This window comes from Cydia pomonella, chromosome 5, assembly GCF_033807575.1.
Source record: "Cydia pomonella isolate Wapato2018A chromosome 5, ilCydPomo1, whole genome shotgun sequence".
Classification (NCBI taxonomy): Eukaryota; Metazoa; Arthropoda; class Insecta; order Lepidoptera; family Tortricidae; genus Cydia; species Cydia pomonella.
The window spans coordinates 22,991,405-23,011,996 of NC_084707.1; the positions used below are offsets into that span (position 1 = coordinate 22,991,405).

At 36.9% G+C, this 20,592-nt stretch overlaps 1 protein-coding gene and 1 long non-coding RNA gene across 2 annotated transcripts in view; both read right to left on the bottom strand.

Moving 5' to 3' along the window:
• Positions 1–20,592, bottom strand: part of LOC133518126 (uncharacterized) — a 144,434-nt gene that overhangs the window by 114,066 nt on the left and 9,776 nt on the right. Inside the window, exon 2 of the long non-coding RNA XR_009799444.1 lies at positions 4,288–4,399. This is a non-coding gene — a long non-coding RNA (uncharacterized LOC133518126). The remainder of the gene's footprint in view (positions 1–4,287; positions 4,400–20,592) is intronic.
• LOC133518193 (uncharacterized) lies at positions 16,927–20,556 on the bottom strand. The gene is made up of 2 exons (XM_061851820.1): positions 19,774–20,556; positions 16,927–19,692 (listed from the first exon to the last, which is right to left on the bottom strand). Exon 2 carries the CDS (start codon positions 18,196–18,198, stop codon positions 16,927–16,929), a length of 1,272 nt encoding a protein of 423 aa, XP_061707804.1. The 5' UTR covers positions 18,199–19,692; positions 19,774–20,556.

Consider the following 20,592-nt stretch of genomic DNA (forward strand, 5'->3'; position numbering starts at 1 on the left):
ATTTTTAGCCATAATATTTGATGAGCTATATAGCAGTTGTCATATATTTTTTATGCATACCTTACGAACCTATCCTAAAATTATATGCGAATTGAATAATGACTATAAAAAATATGAATAACTCATTTATGACAAAAAGCCAGTTATGCTCAGGAATAATTCTGACTAAAGATTTTTATGACTTGTAATGTTATCCAAACAATGTTATGCGACCAGAGGGTGTAAAATTATTTGACCGCCAAACATGTCAACAGATGCGCACATCTGTTGACGTCTTTAGCGGTCAAACGGTTAAATCTGTATGAAGTCCCCTATTCGTCTTTGGCTAGCGTGGGACTCCAGCTCAAACTTAATATTTGTTTGACTAAATTATAACTTATCTAAAGTTATGATAATATTACATATTGCTACTATGTAACGAGGGTTCACGCTATAGATTTCCTTTCATTAGACTTCGTATTATGAAACATTTGCCGCGCTTTAAGTGCCACCCTACACAAGCGTCTCTCGAACGTCGGCGTCTAGTCAACTCTATGGCTGCTGCTCGACGCAACGTTGGCGTAGCGTATCTGTACAGGGATTCCATTTTCCATAGCACTGACTAGACTCCGACGCTCAAAAGACGCTAGTGTAGGTGGCCATAAAGGCTAAATTCTAATTGTTAACACATTGCTGGGATGTTGCAATTAGGATGTAACCTTAATATTTGTTCCGTACCCAAAGGGTAAAACGGGACCCTATTACTTACACTCGGCTGTCCGTCCGTCTGTCTGTCCATCTATTTGCCTGTCTGTCTGTCTGTCTGTCCGGCTGTCTTTCTGTCTGTCTGTCTGTCTGTTTGTCTGTCTGTCTGTCACCAGGCTGTATCTTATGAGCCGTGATAGTTAGACAGTTGAAATTTTCACAGATGCTGTATTTCTGTTGCCGCTATAACAACAAATACTAAAAAATATAGATGATGGTACGGAACCCTTCGTGCGCGAGTCCGACTTGTACTTGGCCAGTTTTTTTTTGTTTTTTTTTTCGCAGGCGACTAATGCAGACGTAGTTAAAATAACTTAAAAATATTCGATCGACCGAAGCGAGGTTTTAGGAACAACGTACATTTCTTGTTTGTAAGCTCCATGTTTTTAATGATTAATAATTTATTTATTAAATTTGGCACGAACGTGGCTCGTATTTACAAATACAAATATTTATCAACATAAAATATGAGGAGGACCGGTCGGAAGCTTAACAAGGTAGGGCGATTTTGCCGCAAAGCAACTACAGCAAACTACTAGTTATTATTTAATAGATACAAAAGTACCAATCACTACTAATATTATAAATGCGAAAGTAACTCTGCAAGTTTTCTGGCAGTGCTTATTAACATACCGTTTATGTTATCAATGATTCATATCGATAACTCGTATAAGTACTTGAATATTTTAATGTTTAGGTTCACATATTTTAAATAAGGAAACCGTAGTCTACAATATTGGTGGTTTGTTTCTTAATAAATAAATAAAATAAAAAATAAGGTTTAAGGCTCGGGGTAGGACATATGACACTTTGACGATCGGTCTGGCCTAGTGGGCAGTGACCCTGCCTATGAAGCCGATGTTCCTGGGTTCGAATCCCGGTGAGGGCTTTTATTTGTGTGATGAGCACAAATATTTGTTTCTGAGTCATTGGTGTTTTCTATGTAAATATTTGCTTATTATATACATCGTTGTCCAAGTACCCACAACACAAGCCTTTCCGTGGGACTTTGTCCATCTGTGTAAGAGTGTCCTTTAGTATTTATTTATTATTTATATAATAATTTTTATCATCATCGTCATCCCATGCAGATTAAATCGCGGGTCTACTAGTGATGGGCGCGAGTCGTATGCTACATCTACTGGTACGATCTGTGGCTCCTTAAGCAACTATGTTGTGTGTCTGAAGAATGTCAGGATAAGGTGAAGGCCTCCGGGGAGGATTAATTTCGCAGCTCTGAGATTGTTGAGATACATGCGAGATAATGCCCAGGTCGGACTGAATTATTTATTAGGTTCATTTAAGGTTGTTTAAATTACACTGTAGATGTTTTTTTTTAATGTGACATAGTAAATAATGAAATAAGCATAAATAATTACCTCTTTTCAAATGCCTTTTTTTCATATTACCTTACTGGCCTGCTTGATAGTAAGCAGAAGTGACATTTGATGAAGTAGAACTGCTGATGATGACCAGAACGGAACTCTTCAACGATGCATAGTTCACGTTTGGCAATTTGTTCTCTTTGCATATTTATCAAGCAATTAGGTTTTCAAGGCACATATTTATATTTCTATCCTATTAAGTTTATTTAATAATTATCTGGTGCTTTATTTAATGCATGGTGTGAAATAATTTATTTTAAATACAGTCGAATACCCTATTGCGTGTATCGTGTATCTTACCAGTCGACCATGGGGCAAATCTGAAATGTATCAAGGTGGGTGCAGTGACAAAAGACACATGTTACCTCCATTTCTACATAATTAGGAGTAGGACGCTGTCTTTTTAATTTAATTGTATGAAATCCAAAATCAACAATAATCGTTCTTTCACCGGTCTTCCTCATTAAAGTCTTTTTTTTTAATTATGTAAAATTGAATTTGCCTTTATAATTTATTTTGTTTTTATTTGTTTCTTTATTTGCTATTATAAGATACCAGTATCATGCAAAATTTTATACTATAAAATAAACTTAGCCTAAATCATGCGTAACATTCAAAATGAAATTTAAAATAACATTTGACAAAAGACTGATAAATATCCTAACTAACCTAAGGATGTCACATTTAAAAATATGTTTTACATAATTATTTTAAACAACATTCGGAGATTTAACATAAAGTACCTGGGCGACCGAGCTTAGCTCGGTTATAACTATTTATTGTAATATGGTGGTGTATAGGTGATAATCTTAACTACATTTTTTTGTAAATTAAACTTGTCTAAAACAATAAAAATTAAAAAATTATATATAAACTTGAACATATAAAAAAAAAAAGTTAGTCACCGGGCGAGATTCGAACCCGTAACACGCGTTTAGCAGTCCGCGTCTTAACCCGCTGGACCAGACGGACAGTGGTTGGCAACACGAAATTAGCGACCATATTCTGCGTCGAAAGAAAAACGCATGAAAACTCGAAAACACGCGTTTTCCCAAACATAAGACTAATCTAGATCGATTGTTTACCCGATTGATTGATATATATATATACAAGAATTGCTCGTTTAAAGGTATAAGATAAAGATAAAAAATACACTTAAAACAGCGAAATATATAAAGTACTTCTAAAGTCAAACCATTTAATAACAATAATAATTACTATATTTGTGTTTTGACGACACAGTTACAGTTTAACAAACAGTATCAGTTTGGTATAAGCGCGAAGTCACCGGACCTTTTGCCCTCTATCAGGTCAGGTCAAGCTCACCCTATTAGGGATAGCCCATGACTCGGCACTTTTACTGGCCTATTTTCAAAGCAAAATAAACGTTAGGATGTCTGGCACCTTCGTTAATGTGACTAGACGAGAAATAGTAAAAGTTTTATGGGGATAATGTGGGAATGCCAAGAATTTCTAGTGTCATTCTTTTAAGTCTAGTGTGGCTACCACCAGTTCCGTTCGAGAAGGTAACTTACTTTCTATGGATCTCGCTCGTACTCGCATATAAGTGCGAGCGAGATGTATAGAAAGTAAATGACGTTCTCGATAGCGTATATGTCAGTTTTGACACTGTCAGTGGCTCATGGTACGGGTACAAGTATAACTAAACACCTGGTAATTTTTTAGCCGACGAGACGAAACGGAGATGAAATTTTCTGCAAGTAGTTACGAATAGACTGTTTTTATTCCAAACTCATCATCAAAGGTATCTACCGTAGGCAACCGTAACTTCACCGTTTGTGATCAACTTCGCCCAAGTAAAATATTAAATGAATACATTTACTAATAAATATATATTCATTGATCTTACAATCAAGAGACGTGTATAAAAAAATGCTTAGAAGTAAGAAACTAAAAGTTCTAAAATAAAAAATCGCTCCCGTCCTCAACTTACCACCTTATAATTTTATTATTATGAAAACTACACTAAAACATATTCCAAATCCTATAATGTTGAATACGCCTATGAATACAAGGCTACAATATTTAGTGGAAATATGATTTAATGTTAGTTCAAGCGAAATCATGTATTAATAGCGAATTTAGTGTACATATTTTGATAACGGTACAGTATTATATATATAGATTATACATATACCAGTACAGTTGCTCGTTGCTTGCGTCCTAATCTTCTGTTACATGATTACATCCTGGCCCCATTACCCAGCAGCAATCGCCGTTGGCTGCAGCATACACCCTAATGTCCTTAACTGCAAATTCAACAGATAAACACCGTAAACACGTGAAATCGGTAAGTGATTAGTTGGGACATAGTAAAGGTAACATTCGGATGTTAACTGCACCTGCATTCGGCTATAGGTATCTATAAATTTTTCGTGTTATGGCTCCATCAAGGTGTTGATGTTTCTGCCAATGTCGAGGTTGGATAAGACACGGCTAGTATATGAATCTTATCATATTACGATCATAGACAGTGTTCGGTGGAGAGCTATAGGTATCTGTCAATTTCCTTGATAAAATGAGTGAAGTTTGTCGCTGCATTACTGTCGCGATTATTACATTTATTCCGTCACTCATTTTAAATTATTAAAGAAATTGACGGGGTTGTCGTTGAGATTCAAGATGGCGAAGAGACGTGAGAGCAGTGAACTATCGTGGAAGTATGCAGCTAATGAAAAACTAATCTTGAAATGCATTTAACTATATTTTAATCAAATACCATCGTCCATTGTGGCTTTTAGTAAAGTCCAGTTCCAGCTATCTCTTTACTACTCGTAAAAGCAACTACCTATCAACAGAGTACACGTAAAAGTTACTACTGAACAACGATACTTGACATTGGCAAAACCATCATAGTTTTGATAGATGCCATATTTTAAACGTGATGACGATGACATCTGGCTTTCGCTTCATCTATTGAATCTGATGTCTATGATTTTAAAGAAATTGACAGATACAGGTCAAATAAAATGTCACTACCGGTTATAGGTCAACGACTAATTTCGAAAAATTCTTCATCTTTATCTTCGACGTTTTATTTTAAATGCATTGCATCTTTGACAATCTTATTTGGCAGGTTTGTTATAAAATCGTTATAGGTATAAAACTTAAGTAAGTCCCTGTTGTATGTAGTTGTGACGTGTTCGATTAGACATTTTTTTTGATTGTGTGTCTTTTAAACATGTATTATCTATTCGAACACGTCACAACTACATACAACAGGTGACTTACTTAAGTTTTTTACCTATAATAATTGCGGAATATTCTCTGCATTTTACGGCTTATCTCACGTGTTTTCAGTTACTCGCGTGATATATTTCTCCTTTTTCAAACACTAACAGTACCCCTAGTGTAAATATTTTCGACAGCGAAACGTGACGTACGCGTTTGCGTTAAGTGTCATTTTGTATGAGATTTTTGATTTTCCAAAACGTCCCGCTTGGCGCGCTGTTCAAAAACCCATACAAAATGAGACTTAACGCAAACGCGTACGTCACGTTTCGCTATCGACTAAATTTACACTAGGGGTACAGAGCAAACAGCGTTCACGATGGCCACACACACGTGAGTTAAGCCGAAAAATGACCTTAATGCTGTCTCACGTTAAATTCCATTTTAGAAATCTTTTCTTCTTTACATGACAAAGACATTCGTTGACATTCAAAGTCTGTTTTCAAAGAGTCAGCCAGTAAAATAAATTGGTACCACTGCGACCCCCCCCCCCATTGGTGATATTTGGTGAGGTTCTTGGCGAACCCCCCCCCCCCCCCCCCCCACATAACCTCACTTGTATTTTTTTAATAATTTTTTTTGTTCGATCTAATTTTAAGATAAATAGTTATTGTACATAGTAAATCTTGTCTAGACTCGCTATTTTGAAGTGCCAAGTGAAGATTTATGTTTAACAAAACCGAGAAAAAGTATGTGGTAGATATTTTTTCTTCGTTTCGGTCACCATAGAAAAATACACTTGAGGTTTTCTTATACCCCCTACGTCAAAAACGTTGTTATACGTCGTGGCCCCTAACGTGATCTCTCGTGAGTTTTTTCGTGACCCCCTCCCCCCCTATCGAACCTCGCGTGATTTGTGCCCAAGCCCTAAGTAAACTTGTAGCTTTTAAATCGTTGCAACTCCAGTCAGATTTGCACGCAGAGCCCGTCATTATATCCGTAATCGATTACACTGGCGATCACATGTCCGATTACTGAGGCTCGATTTCACTGACGTGATAATCGCTCGAGCACTACTGGAAATTGAGTTTAGGTAGACTATTTGGTTAATCACCCTCATGTTGTGTATTGACCAAAGCATCGGTTGTTTAGTTTAGGCGTTTGAGTTTCAAGCAGTTTACTGAGCAATAAGTACAATAGTGTGCAATACAAGGTGCCCGTGAGCATTGCGAAAGATTTTAACGGTGCATTCCTGATGGCAACAGAAGCAAAAAATGTTATAAGTATGACTTTTTGTGAAATTCGCCAAAAAATATTTTTGTGTTTGTTTTTTTTTTCCCTTTTTTTGAACACTCCTGTACATAAAACGTAATTTTTATTGATAAACACAATCTAAAATTAACTAAAAAGTATTTTTTTTTATTTGGGGGAAGCCTCTCGAATACATATTTAAAATTTTTCGATGTCTATCAATAGGTATGTCCAGACTAGACCTCAAAGTAGCAATACCGCAGTCAGAAATGTGTTTTGTACCAACTTATGGCGAAAGAATGAATTCGAAAAACATTTAATTCTCTCTGAAACTAGGCCTAATCCTGAAAATTTTATATGACATTTTAGTTTCTAAATATTACCCGGAATGCTTAGTTAAAAGGTCTCGCAATGCTCACGCGCACCTTGTATAATAGCGGTCTGTTTATAATAGAGTAAATTGATATTATGTATTTATTTTACGTATGTTTATCGTTGCCTAGTACCCACAGTACAAGCTTTGCTTAGTTTCAGGATAGGTTAATCTAGGTGATTGTCTCCAAATATTTATTTGTATTTTTTTTTATTACAAGCTTTTATTTAACTTGGCCCACCCACCCACTTGACCCACTTCCCGATTTCCGATTGAGCTAAAATTTTACCTGATGCAAGGAGGAGGAGGGTTTTTATCTATATCGACTGAGTTATCTATGCTTACATATATTATGTAGGTACCTTGGCCAAAAAAATAACAGTAAAAACAAAACATGATCGCTATGCAATTAAAGCGACAAGAAAACTAATGAATCTTCTGTCCACAAACTACTTGTACCCTCATTTTGTGTCGTTTTAGTTGTCCAGCGTATCTTGAGCTCTGGTTTAATGGTACTGCTGGTGAGCAGAGGTCGAGTAATGCTGGTGCTTTCGGCTTTGCTTCTGTGTTTGCTTAGCTACATGTAGGACACGACTTACTTTGGATGAGGCGTGTCTGAAGCGCGGAGACGGTTTGGTGTGTGGTTCAAGTTGGTGAACGGTGAGCGGTGAACGTGCACAATTAAGTACTTGCCTAGAGTCCGTCTCTAACCAAAAATAATTTATTTTCAAGCAACAAAGACCCATACATACCTTACAGATTAACACACATACAATAAATATAATATTAAAAACGTGTTTTAATATTATTTAGTATTAGTTTTTTGTTTTAATTTAGTTTTATTTTAAAGATAAGTTAGTTTTTTTATCTCATTTTAGCGACATAACTTCTTTTGCTGCACCATATGCTCTGGTGTGTGGTGGAGGGAGTGTCATTATAAACGTCACACGTTCATAGAAATTTGACATTAGCCATACTTTGCAAATGTCATGCAGAGTTAATTAATTCGACTCTATGTTATAAAATAGCGTAAAAACTCAAATATCAAACTAACATGCAGGGGCAACTAAACAAAAACAGTGTGGACTTAAATTACGTTTGTAGATTGTATCAAATACTTTTATTTTCCGTTCTTAGGTTTTGAACTATTTACCTTTATTTTTTTCAAAAGGAAATTTTATAATACTCTCATCAATATTATTTTAACTCGACGTTAAATTTTCACGTACACCTGACGTTAATCTAATCTACTTCGTAGTCAAGGTACCTACCGACTAGGCTCGAAGACCGTTAAAAATAACACTTTACGGCCCTATTCAAAGAATGAAATACGATAACGATAAGTTCTGGTTTAGATAAGTTTTCATTTAGATATCGTCACTTCAACGTTAGAGATATCGTAGATAGATCTTATTGGGGTCATAGCGGAATCGAAAATAAACGTCCATTTTGACATGTCGTCTAGTTATCGATATTTTAAAGATCTTTCCAAGATCTTAAACGTGTCTTAATCATTATTCGAATCGAGCCGTTAGTCCATTCAGTGCTAATCACCACACGTTGTCGTTTTCTCTACATACCCGGAAACCTATGTTATCGGCTACGACGTAGCGCTACGACCGCAACTCGGAGGTGAATGTGTTAAGAAACGAATTGGTAATTTGTAACATCCAATCCAAATATCGCTCTCCGCTTGTAACTCGATGTTGTTGTATTCAGCGTACATGTTTTATATATGTTCTGTTTGTCTTAAGAAGATGACATGATGAGGCAAAGTTTTCGTAAGGTATATAGAACTGCTTCACTATAGTTAATTACCTTTGATTAGTTTTAGCTATTTATCATTTCTTTATTTTGATTTTTAGAATATGCTAACACGAATGTGGTGGTTAATGTATTTTTTTTGTAAATAAAGACAGTAGTGTACAGTCAGCATCAATAGTAACGAAGGAAACAATAAGCCAAAAGTACCTTAGCATAGTCTAAATTGTTCTACTAATAGAGACATTGTTTAGTTATTGAAGAATTGAAGATACTTTTTAATCTGACTGTAGGTACAGTCGCTTCAGATATATTGGAGCGGCCGAGGTGCTCAGAAATATCTGAACACGCACTAGCTCTAACGCTTTGATAATAGAGGCGTGTTCAGATATTTGTGAGCACCTTGACCGCTCCGTTAAATCTGATGGCAAGTGTACATAGATTTGTCTCAGAATGTAAAAATTTTTACTATACAAGGTGTCTTTTTGATCTTTGCAAGTTCTCGACCACATCATATTTAAAATAAACCAAAGTCCCTTTTTTATCCCAAGAAATATAGCAAAAAAAACAGGAATAATCGTTCGATTTTTTCAAAGTATAAACTAATTTGGTACCTGACGGCTAAAGAATGGAATGCGCTCCCGCCATCTGTATTCCCTGATAAATATGACCTCGGTCACTTTAAAGCAAGAGTGAATAGGCTACTACTGAACCGGTGAGCTCCATCTTATGCCCTGCCTTCACTTTCCATCAGGTGTGACTAGGGCCAATCGCCGATCAGTTAATAATAATAATAAAAATAAGAAAAAAAGAAACCTAACCTAAGACCCAAAATAAATAAAGATAATAAAAATTAAAATTTCTTAAGTATACGGCTTAATTCTACCAAGTTTTAATCACATTTCAGACGTTTGTTTTATAAAAACTATGTATTTTTAAGCAAATCTATAAACCTAGAATACGAGTATATTATGCTGAATCGATTGACATCAAAATCACAGTGATTTGTTAGGATTTAGTTAGTGGAATCCGTTTTCTCCCGAAATTGAAATTTCATCAATAATGTATGTACTACGTTCGGTTAGGATTGCAAAGCTATTCTTCCCTCTTAAGCTATTTATTAAAACTTCGTTATACACGAGACACAACTCAAATAGCTTTTGAATTGAAACGGAAAATTTGTAGTAGGTACGAAAAAATACAAATGTTAGGTATATAGGTAGCATTTTTTTTATTAGCCTATTTGTGTGTCCCACTGCTGTGCAAAGGCCTCCCCTCTAGCTTTCCAATCCTCCCTGTGCTGAGCAACATCCCGCCAATCCCGCTGAAACGCATCCAAGTCGTTCCGCTATCTCTTTCTCGGTCTGCCTCTGCCACGATTACACCGGGGATGCCAGCTAGTGGCTATTTTAGCCCATCTGTCATCATTCATCCGGCAGACATGTCCAGCCCAGTCCCACTTAAGCCTGGCGGTCTTCATCCCAACATCGACGACACGGGTTTTGGAGCGAAGCTCTGTGTTCCTCACCCTGTCAGATCTTCGGATACCATATCCTTACAAAAATTCTACTTTAAAAACATAGTTCTAAGCTTATCTCAAAGGGATTTAAAGCTACTTCTTCCAGTAACAGGATATCTTAAAAGCATTAACGTGACGGAACTGGGATAAATATGGCCGAACTCGAGATAAGTGTGTCGCAAACATTCAAATACACTTATGTTTGAATGCCCCCCTATGGGGTTTGAGATATGAAAAATTCGGAGGGGAAAGTAAGTGTAATTTTGGCGTTTTTTAACTTCGTGTAGTATGTAACTATTTTCACAAACATAAGACTCCAAGGTTGGCCCAAAACATACGTTAAAATTTTATTGAGAATATTTATCTTACTGTAGCGGCAAAAAATCTATCATACAGCTATTATTATATAGACATAGCTATTATGATAGATATATATTTATATGTGGGACGATATATACTTACGTCCCACTGCACGTGGCAACAGACAGCCACGTTCGCAGATGGGGGGAGCGGATTGGGGACATCACACATTTCATGTTATAATTTCTTATTTGAAAATACTGCAAAGCGAACCTTGCCAACAATTAAACGTAGATGAAACGTAGAGAGGATGAAACGATGTTTCACCCTCTTTAGCCTCTGGTTTGAAAATCAAATCACGAAAACTCGGAAAACTAATTAATTTAAAAATGTATCCTAAGTTGATCGAATTTATGTCATACTACTACTTATATAATAATAGTACATTACGATACAAGTGTGAAAAATTGGACCCGGGAATGTCCTTAAACTTGTAATAGGTGTGGATGAGCTCTGGATATGGAGAAGATCTGATTCTATTATTGTTAAAGACCGTTTCCATAGAAGGAAACGTGTTTCTATGGAGTGATCCAGAACTCACCAAACTTCACTACTGAAAAGTTCACAAATACCTTCGGCTAACTACAATCATAGATAGGGTCGCGGTTCAGGCCACTATGGAGTGAGAATAGGTATCCAAAAATTTAAGGTAGGACGCCAGGATACTATCCTCATCAAGCGCATGACATATCCAAATGAAAATCCCAAATTTATTTAATACACAGTTTATTCCTTAAATATATATGACCCGCTACGGTCAACACGAGTTATTTATTAGTAAATAAGTAATACTAAATACTTCTTAGTGACACCACTATTTCTTGAAATTTACACTAAATACATCATAGACATCTCTGTGTCTACGGACAACAATATCAAAATTTGTCTTCCTAACATAACACTGTCTAAAGTAAAAGTTATGCCCCAACCTCCGGGGATGTTTAGCAGTAAGCAATTGCTCACAGGGATTACAGGTTACCTGTTCAGCGTAAAGAGTCCATATTTAACTAAAGGTATATTCATAAAAGTCTTAACTTCACGGACACTGCCAAGAAGAACGCTGCCACCGGATGGCACAGCCTTAGAGAACCAGGGTCCAGAAAAAACCAGGGTCCAGGAAAAACCAGGGTCCAGGAAAAAACCAGGGTCCAGGAAAAAACCAGGGTCCAGGAAAAAACCCTAAGAACAAAGAAAATGTTCTAGGTTAAAAAAAAATTATGTTTTAACACGTTTAGCTTTATAGAAAAATTATATTTTAAACTGAGGCACAGCACGATTTAAATTACGGCAATGAAGCGATTAAACGACTTACCGGGGTTTATGCCGGGTCCATTATTTCCTATACCAACGACGGCGCCTGCAGACCGCGTGGCAAGACGAAGAGGTGGTTGACGTTACATTAGGTTTTGCTGGAAAATCCACATAAAACACTATATTAACCCATTTGCGAAAGGACACACTACCTCCGCCTTTCCTTCTTTATATATTTAAAAAGTGTGGAAACTCACCAAGTTATGTTAAATTGAAGGAAAAAGATTAGCAGCCGCCATTTTAGGTAGGCTCTAAGACTCTAAATTATGCACATTTTGGGACGAGCTGTAACAAAATTACATTAACGATTACTAACTTGAATTTACCACAGTTTTAGGAAATAAAACCTTCAAGTAGGTTACATACCCCTAAGATTGATTGCCGAAAGATTTTCTAATATCCTTCACATCTTGAAGATCGATCGAACAATGATTTATCAAAATTCCAATCCGAGAAACCATAGACAAACTGATGAATGAAAACCTACCCATTCAATGGATACGGCGACTGACCGGTTTGACCCTCGGAATAATTCGAAACATCAACAATAAAAAGAGTTACTCATTTTGGGAAGCAAATAATACGGACTTTATTAATAATTGGAAATTATAAAAAGATAAAAGAACCACAAGTATATGTTTATTGTCGTACAACAAGGGTGACCGACCGTCTGTTACGGAACCATGGACAAAAAAAAAAAACCAAATGACATTGACAGCCGTCAGTGTCTACCGCTGAAATAAACAACTGCTCGGTTTTATCGAAATCATACTGTTAATACGTGGTATTTCTATGTTTTAAAATGTGTTTCAATTGTGAAATGTATATACCACAACGAAAACAAAGTGCCTGTGTCCTAGCACAACGCAGGAACACGACATGGATGCGCAAAATGCAACGGAGTGAACGCACAGACTGACCTAACGCTCCGGTAAGTTTTGTCCACTCAATATAGCTAAAAGCGTATCTGTAAAGTTGAAAATATCACTACAGGTCTCAGTCCTTGACTGACCCACTATGACATCCGTGTCGAAGACATTTCAACTACCAAATCTTACCAAAACAAACATACCATTTTCTAACCTATAAAGTACCTATATAATATGCTACTCAGCTGTTTATAACACTGGGTGGATACCCCAAAGTGTTACAGTTCATCTTTAGTTGGGTTAAAAAAAAATTTTTTTTTTCAAAAAAAAATTTTTTTTTAATGCTATACGCCCAATAGGAAGTGAACACCTTAACCTACGAAACGTAAATAAGAAACCATAGATAATCTATAAAGAAAAACAAGTCTTACAACCAAAGTTATACCTATGACTTGGTGAATGATCAGTTCGACCAAGGAAATCTAACGACTAATTTTGGTTCGAACCTTCTTATTCCTAGTGCGCGCTTTCCTAAACCTAAAAGAAAACGTCAAAGACGGCAACGTTAACAACCTTCCCTTTATTAAAGAAATTGCCTATCACCGACAGTAGTGGAAATATGTAACAAGCTGCATTCTCTAGCTATTACACAATTCCTAAAATTACAAACAAAAGTTCAGTTACAGTATAGAGTTTAGCGAGAACGTAGTCCCTTTTTCAATAATTAATAATATTTCATGTAATAGGCCCGTTTAGGGTTTATAAGTAAAGTAAGTTTCTGCAGTTTATTCAGATTATTTACAGTTTTATGTCTTTATAAGGACACATGAAAGATTAATGTTGGTCCGTGTGCACCCGATACCAATAAAAACAAAAACATGGAACAAATACCCAGTCTGATGAAAACCAGCTTGTGCCAGGCTGCATTCAGTTTAGTAGGTACGTTCAATATTTAGTATCACATAGGATATTTTCAACTGTAAGTATCCAATTGGTGTTAAGACGAGTACCGCTAAGAAGACGGCTCGGCTCCACCAGGACGTACAATGTCTTTTATATGGAAGTTACCTAGAAGTTTTCCTTCTAAGGATTTTAAAGAGTATACAAGAGGACTCAATTTTTTATGAATGACACATTTGTCATAACGGGGCGCTAATTTAGCAGAAAAATGCTTTGCTGCATTTGACAATGGGAAACATCTTTTATAAACGATTTGTCCTTCTTCCAGTTCTACGTGACGCTTCCTCATGTTATAATACCTAGCGTTACGTTCATGGGAGGCAATCAACGAGTTACGCACTTTTTGAAATACAGTTTTGAGCTCTTTAAGTCTTTCAGAAAAAGCACCACTGGTATCTAATTCGAGCGCGTTTTGATCTATGGGACCTTCGCTATTATAAAGGGAACCATCTAGAATCATTTGACGACCATGTGTTAAGAAATACGGTGTATTTTTAGTTACTTCGTGACGAGCTGTATTCAATGCACATTGTATTTCCGATACGTTCTTATCCCAGTTACGGTGATCAGAACGCACGTATGAGGCAATGGTTCTTACTAGTTCACGGTTCACTCGTTCCGTTTGATTCGTCTGAGGATGATACCTAGGGTTATAGAAAATATGAGGGACATCATATTTGGACATTAAGTCTCGAAAGTCTTTGGAAGTAAATTGAACACCATTGTCGCAGAATATATATTTAGGAACCCCATGTATAAGGAATATCCCTTTTTCCATACACTTAACAATAGCTTTAGCAGTTATGTTGCGTAGTGGAAACAAAGTCACATACTTACTGAAATAATCAGCACATACGAAGAGATACTGATTTCTCAGATAAGATGGAGGAAAGGGCCCAAGAATATCACAAGATATTGCTTCGCCTGGCGACGATATACGTCGTGGATTACCCATCAAACCAGGACGAGCTAAGTTAACAGGTTTATAAGTTTTACAAATTTCACAAGAGTCGACGTATTCCTTCACGTCCTGAAATAAAGTAGGCCAATAATATATGTCGGCTATTTTGGAATGAGTTTTACCCACGCCAAAATGACCTGCTGTAGGATCATCATGACACTTATTTAGGACTTCATTACGGTGCTCATAAGGAAGTACCAGCTTCCAGTCAAATTGAGCTGTCAGACGATACTTATTCTTAGAGTAACGGAAGAGTTTATCATTTTCAATTTTAAAGTTGGGAAAGAGAGTAGGTTTTTCAGACACCTTTCTATATAGATCAAGATACCAAGGATCTTGAATAGTAGCAGAATTTAAAGAACTAACGTGAATACGAGAAAGACAGTCAGGTATGACATGTTCTTTGCCCTTCCGGTGAATTATTTCAAAATTAAATTGACTCAATCTACACGCCCATCTATTTAATCGTCCTGTAGGGTTTTTTAAGTTTTGAAACCATTTTAAAGATGCATGATCTGTTACAATATAACATTTTCTCCCTTCTACATATGCACGAAATTGCTCAAGACCATAAATCACCGCTAAGAGTTCACGCTCAGTAGCTGAATAGTTCGTCTCTGGTTGGTTAAGTGTACGGCTGCAGTAGGCAATAGGATGATCGACTCCATTAAAAGGTTGAATCAGAACAGCGCCTACGGCGTAGGAAGATGCATCCGTATGGATATAGAAGCATTCATTAAAGTCGGGACATTTAAGAATAGGAGAAGACACTAAGGCAGATTTAAGTATGTTAAAAGAATCGTTGACTTCATCTGTCCATTCAAATTTTACTTTCTTACTCGTTAAGCGAGATAAGGGACGAGCTATTTTTGCGAAATTATTAATGAAACGTCGGTACCAACCGCACATTCCCAGAAAACGTTTAATATCCTTAGCATCTTTGGGAGTAGGAAAATTTAAAATTACATCAATTTTAGACGGATCGGTTCGCAGACCGTATCGATCAACTAAATACCCAAGATATTTAAGTTCACTCCTACAGAAGGATGATTTTTTCATGTTAATAGTTAAGTTTGCCGATTTTAGTTTTTCAAAAACGGCATTGAGCAACCTTATATGTTCATCAAAATCGGAAGTACAAATAATTATGTCATCAATATAACAGAAAACCTTGTGATCAAAATGAGAAGTAAAGAGATTGTCCATGAGACGTTGCATAGTAGCAGAGGCACCTACTAAACCAAAACACATTCTCTTATAATGGAATAATCCCTTCCCTGGTACAGTAAAACTAGTTTTCTCCTTGGAGTCTTCACTAAGAGGGATCTGATGATATGCCGCACTTAAATCAAGAGATGTAAGGAATTTCGCATCGCGTAAGTTGTCCAGTATATATTGAACGTGTGGTACGGGATACGCATCAGATTTTGAAACTGCATTTACTTTTCTACTATCTAAACAAAGTCTTAAATCTCCGTTAGGTTTTTCCACCATAACGACAGGAGAATTCCATGGAGAATGCGAAGGTTCGACAATTCCTTCCCTCAGCATACGATCAACTTCTTTCGCTAAAGCAGCTTGTTTAAAAGGACTAAGTCGATAATATTTTTGTTTTATCGGAGGAGTATCCCCAGTATTTATAACATGTTCAATTAAGTGAGTCTTTCCCAGACCAACCTTATCCGTATCAATTTGATCATAAAGAGATTTAGTAGTCTCAAGTTGAGATTTTTGTTCAGAAGATAAAGAATCATATGTAGTAAGTCCTGTCTCTGACGGTAAAACGTCAAGACTAGCAATATAATGAGAATCAGTCTTTTCTATATCAGTAATGAGGCCAGGAGCTAATCCATAGGCTCTCCAAAAGTTTAAACCAAGTACCATTGGAGTAGCAATCTCCGGTTGAATATTAAAATGTATAAGTTTAACTTGACCTTTATAATTTACTGGTATAATCATATATTCAGTGGCTACGATTCGATGATCGTCAGCTACATTCACCATAACCGGTTTAGTATGTTTTTGAATAGGTATCCCACCGGTGGCGAATACTAAATGGCTGTTGTGGCCCAGGAAACTAACACTGGCTCCACAATCTAATAACGCCTTGAAATTCAAGTTAAGTATATTTAAGAGAGCATATACCCTGTCATCTCCCTTCGGAGGATTAAAGAAGATTGTCTTTTCTGCACGACAGGGAGCAGAAGATCTAGAATTGTTATTAGCAGAAAAGACCCTATTTAGTTTTTTGTCTTGGAGTTACATTTAACACATTCTGGAGTTTTCACCCCTTTTTCTCCGCATTTAAAGCAAACGATCTCTCGAGAGCTCTTACACTCTTTAGTGTTATGATTGGACCTACCACATCGAAAACATTTCGTGTGAGAAGAGCTTTGTGCCACAGAAGCAACAAAGTTTCTGGAAGAATTAGGGAAACGAGACTGAAACGACTTATTACGAGGTTCTACATTCTTCGACGGATTGTCAGAGGAAGAATCATTAGTCTTGTTTGAGAGAATCTGTTCGCGAAACTGCTTCGCCTTGACTTGCGCCAATTCAATGCGCTTACACAAAGACTTCAATTGCTCTATCGATTCTATGTCGTGTAAGGCTAAATCCTTGGAATACTCTGGGCGAATATTCCGCATCATAGTATCCAGCTTCTCTTGCTCAGGAACCTCCTTCGTCAGACGCTCATACATCCCTAACACGGTTGATACGAAAAAGACAATTGTTTCGGACTTGGCTTGAGTCCTAGCCCGTATTTCCTGCAACAATTGGTGATCCAAATCAGGTATGTCAAACTCCTCTTGTAGAGCCGCGGTGACCTCCTTATATGTAGTAAGTTTCGTACGTTGCGACCGGAACCACGACAACGCCGGACCCTCAAGAACTTCAGGAAATCCCCTATATATACGACTCTCTGAAATTCCTCTGGCATCTCGCAACTCCTCGAGGCGAGACAGAAACGTACGAACGCAGGTGTCACCTTTGAATTTCAAATTCAAGGAATTTATGTTGAAAGTCTTGTCCGATTTATAAATAATTTCCCTAACAATACGAGATTCGTTAGGAGATTGAAAATCATCATCTGACCCAGACGACGCAGAAGAGCCTTGCTCATTCAACCGATCTAATAAAGAAGTAATTAATGTTTTCAACAGAAGTACCGCTTCGGTCTCCTGAGGTAACCGTGAAACACGACACAAAAGATATTTGCATCGCGAGGATAGTCTATCAATCGCCGACGCCGTTAAGTCTCCTTTCGCTTCTAAATCTATTTCCTCTACCTTACGTTGGCAGAGCTCCAATTCGGCAACTTCGTTACTTATTAACAAGTCCTGGCACTTCAAACTACCCTTTTTGGCTAAATCTGCAGTCTGTTTTAACGCATGACATAAGCTGGACCGACGCGATACAGGATTAACCGGAAGTCTGCGAATCGCCAGTTCATGTGCCATTTCATCTTTATGTAAATGTATGATTTTACATCCCGCATTTAGGAAATCCATTTTTAAAGATTGATATTTAATATCAGAAGTAAGTCAGTGTCAGGTTTTGAATTGTAATATTTTAAAGTAAGTTAAAACTTTATTAGATTTTAACCCTTTTAAAGTATTTTAAAATAGTGAGAAAATTTCTCTTATGTAAGGCTAATTATTTAGCGTAGTATAGTTTTATTTATAAGTTGGTTAAATTTATAAGTTTAACCTCCAACTCAAGCAACAATTTAAAACAATAACTTGCAATCCCTTTTACATAAAATAACCTTAATACTAAAATAATGCAAAAATGTTTCACTTGGACATGTCATACTCCATAGGCCCCACGTTGGGCGCCACTGTAATAGGTGTGGATGAGCTCTGGATATGGAGAAGATCTGATTCTATTATTGTTAAAGACCGTTTCCATAGAAGGAAACGTGTTTCTATGGAGTGATCCAGAACTCACCAAACTTCACTACTGAAAAGTTCACAAATACCTTCGGCTAACTACAATCATAGATAGGGTCGCGGTTCAGGCCACTATGGAGTGAGAATAGGTATCCAAAAATTTAAGGTAGGACGCCAGGATACTATCCTCATCAAGCGCATGACATATCCAAATGAAAATCCCAAATTTATTTAATACACAGTTTATTCCTTAAATATATATGACCCGCTACGGTCAACACGAGTTATTTATTAGTAAATAAGTAATACTAAATACTTCTTAGTGACACCACTATTTCTTGAAATTTACACTAAATACATCATAGACATCTCTGTGTCTACGGACAACAATATCAAAATTTGTCTTCCTAACATAACACTGTCTAAAGTAAAAGTTATGCCCCAACCTCCGGGGATGTTTAGCAGTAAGCAATTGCTCACAGGGATTACAGGTTACCTGTTCAGCGTAAAGAGTCCATATTTAACTAAAGGTATATTCATAAAAGTCTTAACTTCACGGACACTGCCAAGAAGAACGCTGCCACCGGATGGCACAGCCTTAGAGAACCAGGGTCCAGAAAAAACCAGGGTCCAGGAAAAACCAGGGTCCAGGAAAAAACCAGGGTCCAGGAAAAAACCAGGGTCCAGGAAAAAACCCTAAGAACAAAGAAAATGTTCTAGGTTAAAAAAAAATTATGTTTTAACACGTTTAGCTTTATAGAAAAATTATATTTTAAACTGAGGCACAGCACGATTTAAATTACGGCAATGAAGCGATTAAACGACTTACCGGGGTTTATGCCGGGTCCATTATTTCCTATACCAACGACGGCGCCTGCAGACCGCGTGGCAAGACGAAGAGGTGGTTGACGTTACATTAGGTTTTGCTGGAAAATCCACATAAAACACTATATTAACCCATTTGCGAAAGGACACACTACCTCCGCCTTTCCTTCTTTATATATTTAAAAAGTGTGGAAACTCACCAAGTTATGTTAAATTGAAGGAAAAAGATTAGCAGCCGCCATTTTAGGTAGGCTCTAAGACTCTAAATTATGCACATTTTGGGACGAGCTGTAACAAAATTACATTAACGATTACTAACTTGAATTTACCACAGTTTTAGGAAATAAAACCTTCAAGTAGGTTACATACCCCTAAGATTGATTGCCGAAAGATTTTCTAATATCCTTCACATCTTGAAGATCGATCGAACAATGATTTATCAAAATTCCAATCCGAGAAACCATAGACAAACTGATGAATGAAAACCTACCCATTCAATGGATACGGCGACTGACCGGTTTGACCCTCGGAATAATTCGAAACATCAACAATAAAAAGAGTTACTCATTTTGGGAAGCAAATAATACGGACTTTATTAATAATTGGAAATTATAAAAAGATAAAAGAACCACAAGTATATGTTTATTGTCGTACAACAAGGGTGACCGACCGTCTGTTACGGAACCATGGACAAAAAAAAAAACCAAATGACATTGACAGCCGTCAGTGTCTACCGCTGAAATAAACAACTGCTCGGTTTTATCGAAATCATACTGTTAATACGTGGTATTTCTATGTTTTAAAATGTGTTTCAATTGTGAAATGTATATACCACAACGAAAACAAAGTGCCTGTGTCCTAGCACAACGCAGGAACACGACATGGATGCGCAAAATGCAACGGAGTGAACGCACAGACTGACCTAACGCTCCGGTAAGTTTTGTCCACTCAATATAGCTAAAAGCGTATCTGTAAAGTTGAAAATATCACTACAGGTCTCAGTCCTTGACTGACCCACTATGACATCCGTGTCGAAGACATTTCAACTACCAAATCTTACCAAAACAAACATACCATTTTCTAACCTATAAAGTACCTATATAATATGCTACTCAGCTGTTTATAACACTGGGTGGATACCCCAAAGTGTTACAAACTACGTCCAAATTTCTAAAAGAGAGGTATGGA

What these genes read in the sequence shown, in the direction of transcription:
- LOC133518193 (XM_061851820.1), bottom strand. Translation starts at nt 18,198, where the DNA reads ATGGATTTCCTAAATGCGGGATGTAAAATCATACATTTACATAAAGAT.